Below are 4,153 nucleotides of genomic sequence, written 5' to 3' on the forward strand. Positions count from 1 at the left end.
GTTGAACTTGCAAACCCTACAATCAAATCTGAGATTTCTCAACAGCAATCGGGTGAAAGAGACAAATTTAGCCGTCTAGCGCCATAGACTCCCATTCATTCTGCACTCATGGGCGATCGCCCCCAGTGGAACTCTGGTGGAACTACAACCAAAATTCGGTACAATAGGAATTAATAGGGAGTGGCCAGGCTCTCCGTAGACGGGCTCTGCTTCTACGTTCTACGTTTTTAATATTTTTTTAATTCTGTGGCAGAAACAAGCTTCCATAGTCACAGTCGTGGGAAAAGAGATGATTCTTAAAAAAAAAAACAGATTTGTAAAGACAATTTCCATTTTGGGGTGAACTGCTCCTTTAATGTGCATCTTCTTCATAGCCTCTCTCTCACTAAGATGCGTGAATCGTGTACATGCAGGAGAGAGACTGGACGAGTAAACCATCATGTTTAAGATTAACGCACCTGGTGATTTTCACAGAACTGTGAAGGAATTCAAATAAAGGCCATACAAGGTTAGTCACATGATCAAGCCATTCTTTAAATATTTGCTCAGCCCAGCTCTGTCAAAACAGCATCAGTGCAACCGGAGCTTTGTAATTACTGAGGAAAGGTTTTCTAGCATTGTTCTCCAGCAAGCACTGCATTGATCGGAGAGAATGGCGTGTAACTGAAGCCCTGTCCCCGTTAAACAGGCTCATGATTGGCTCACCTCAAACTCCAGGCCGGGGAGGCTCTCAGGTAAACATCAGGCCACGAGCCGTCGCTCTCACCTGGATGAGCGGGTCGGGGAACCGGTCCTGTCCTGACACCTGTTTTCTGTGAACTTCTGGGCCCAGGGAGTTGTGCTGAAACCCAAGCGGACATCTAGTGTTACACCATACACACACAAACACACCAGGGTGTGTGAGAGAAGCTGAACACAGCCAATCACAGAGCAGAACTGCAAACACTACCCGTGCTATCACAATACATGTGTGCTCACCTACACACACACTGAGTTTCTTCCCACAGTGAGTGTGTGTGTGTGAAAGTGAAATAATCCGGCAGTATAGTTCAAGGTCTGAACAAACAAAGGCTTTCACGGCTCACTAAATGAGTTTCTGTTCCGCTCTCTGGTTTATTTAAACTGTGCCTTTGTCTTTTTCTGGGCTCTGTTTGACTCTTTGAACTTCTACATTTATACTAATCATTTTTAATAGCATGTTAATCGTTGGATTGTGAGGTACATTTCCTTTTTACTTTGTCCGTGTCATGTTTTTTGACAAGACGGAAGATGTATTTATGTTTGAAAATAAAGGCCTCAGTGTGGCTGAAGGAAGCACTGGATACAGAGAACAAAACAATCCATTCAAGACACGAACATGCAGAACTACTGTGGCAGAGGCTTCGCTTATCAATCTGCCTGAACTGAGTTTTGATATTAAAAGTCACATTACCTTTTTTGTTTATTCCGTGGATACAAGCTTCCACACATATATCATCGCAAAAAAAAAAAAGTTATGTTAGCCTATTTTAGGATCATTAAGATTTTCTTGTGATCTTGCATCACAATAAGTGTATTGTGATTGTCAAAACATTTGGTAACTAAACAGAATTTTATTAAGTTTAGTGTCAACATGTTACAATGTTTACATGGTCAATGACTGAATGCTAATGTTTTTATTATTGCTTGCCACAAATTTCACGATTTTAATTCAATTCTTGTGATTTGATTCCGATCTTGATTCAATATCGATTAATTTGGATCAATATTAGGTCATCTACACGTTAATTTGTCTCAGGAAAAACAAAATACCTCAGCTAATGCTGTAAAAATAAAGAGAGCCCTGTAGCCTATTATTATTAAAGGTTAAAAATAACAACTCAAATGAAATATAATGCGTTTTTAAAACTTTGTAATGATATAGGCCTAAGTAAAACTGTAATAAATAGTGCACTGCACTGCACGTATTTAGCTAAATACTCCTCTCTACTGTTTCTAGCCAACTAATGTGCTATGGTTATTAAATATGTGTACATGTATATGCCATGTGGCTTTCCTGAGGTAAATGTAATGTTATGTGACATATTGTTCTCCAGCTGATTTATTGACCTCTTTCCACGTTTGAAAAAACTGATTGATTGATATTATGTATGAGGCATTTACATTTTGGTAAGTTAAACTGTGTCTTTCAACATACCTATTGTTTATTCGTGTTTATTTACTACTGACTAGATCGGTTACAGAGGCACTACTGAGATCTGTCACGTTTACATTTACAAGCGCCAAAACTTATTTGAATTTCGTAATAAAATGTGCAGAATATATGAGAGCTTGCTGAGAATGTGTTTCACATCAAAAGTAACCTTCTGTGTGTTGTCTGTCGGTGTCAGTGTCCTGTTTGTCTCTGCGTGAGAAATGGAAATGTGGCATGAGAGTGTGTGAAAAGTGTCAGTTGCGTGAGTCACACACACTGAACGCGTGAGAGTGCACGAGTCAACATAAACAACACCGTCTGAGACGAGAATTCTTATAAATATCTAATTGTGTGTTACTCTGAAGAAATCGGGGTTTGAAACTCCACGAAAGTGAGTAAATGATGCGAGAATCTTCTGTAATGTGTAAAGTATTCCTTTTGAAAGTATATGTCACCGTTGTTGTTTTTAAACGCTTTTCTCTTCGAGCACCGCGTGTCCCCTCTGACTGCCCGTACCATGTGTGTCGTGTTGTGCTGCAGTAAACACTGTCTGTGTGATCTTTTTTTAACACGCAAGCTGATCCAGTCGTGCACTAAATGCAGAAATACGCCTGACGTCAAGATCACGAGCTTATTTACACTTCGATTAAATCACCTGCGACATTATAATATAATATTATAATAATAGTTATAACGACATAACTTCTGTCTCACTAACCATCAGACTTCAGCAGTTTGACTGGACATGATCAGTCGCCACTTTCTGCTCGCTACAAGGTTAAAGCGCTTGTCAGGAGTGTTGAATGCTGGCGTCCCCTCAGAAGTGATCAAGTGTGTTTCTGAAGTGGGGCTGCGTGTCATCTCTCAGTCGTCTCGCGCGACACAGATCATCATTTCTCAGTCACACACACCCAGTGTTAGTGTGTGGCGGGCAGAAGCATGTGCTGAGGGTCAGGCGAGCATCATGGAGGACAACAATAACAACCCTGTGTCCACACTGACCGCCAGACAACACACGGACACTACCAAGGGTGAGACATGCACACTGACTGAACGAAGAAATGACTAAATATAGCTGCAAGCAACAGTTATCGGGTTCAAGCGCTTAAGGTCTTTATGCACATGCTCAAAAACGTAATGTTTTATTTAGCAAGCATGTAACCTTCTCGATCATGGTAGGAAAAGACAATTTACAGCCAATACAGGCAATTTACCGTATGGTTTTTAAAGAGGTGGTTGAATATGATTTCACTTTTCTAACTTTAGTTAGTGTGTAATGTTGCTGTTTGAGCATAAACAACATCTGCAAAGTTACAACGCTCAAAGTTCAGAGCAAAGGGAGATATTTGCTTTTACAGAAATCGCTTTTTAAGAACTACAACAAACGGCTGGTAGAGACTAGGGGAGAGCGGGGCACAAAGTAACGCTTTTTGACTTTCTCAGTTTGTGTAAATCTACTTATGGTTCAGAGTATTTATTTTTTCCCACATTAATTTCCCACATGTCTAGTACAATTATGTGGTTTTGTTTTATTAATACAGTATATACTTTTTTCTTGACATACCCCGAAAGAATGGAAGTGAAATGTGACAACATGCCCCATAGGTGGGGTACATTGTAACATGTGTGGGGCACATTGTAACATAACATATGACAGCTTAAAATGTTATCTGATCTAATAAAAAAAATATACAAAACAAACTAAAATATTTTCTAAATAAAATACAATTAAAAAACTTTTTCATATAAAATAATGGCAATTTTTAATAATTAAATATAAACAAATTTTTGAGTTTTGACTACGAACACAGGAAAACACAGCTATACAACATAGTTCAAAACAAATAAATAATTAGTCATTTCTGAACATTGACTCTCAGTCTTTATTCACCTTTTTCTCACATTTTCCCAATAAAATTAAATAAAAGTATAGAATATAATAGCATATTTCTAATAGGGGCACATTGTAACGCAGTGTGA

General features: G+C 38.7%; 1 protein-coding gene across 4 annotated transcripts in view; it reads left to right on the top strand.

Moving 5' to 3' along the window:
• Positions 1-707: 707 nt before the first annotated feature.
• akap7 (A-kinase anchoring protein 7) overlaps positions 708-4,153 on the top strand; it is a 54,426-nt gene continuing 50,980 nt past the window's right edge. For all 4 annotated transcript variants that reach the window (XM_082147973.1, XM_082147970.1, XM_082147972.1 and 1 more), the window contains exon 1: positions 708-3,204. In XM_082147973.1, coding sequence (XP_082004099.1) covers positions 2,919-3,204 — 286 coding nt within the window. In that variant the 5' untranslated portion in view covers positions 708-2,918. The remainder of the gene's footprint in view (positions 3,205-4,153) is intronic.

The sequence above is a fragment of the Leuciscus leuciscus genome (genome assembly GCF_965113295.1).
Source record: "Leuciscus leuciscus genome assembly, chromosome: 19".
Lineage (NCBI taxonomy): Eukaryota > Metazoa > Chordata > Actinopteri > Cypriniformes > Leuciscidae > Leuciscus > Leuciscus leuciscus.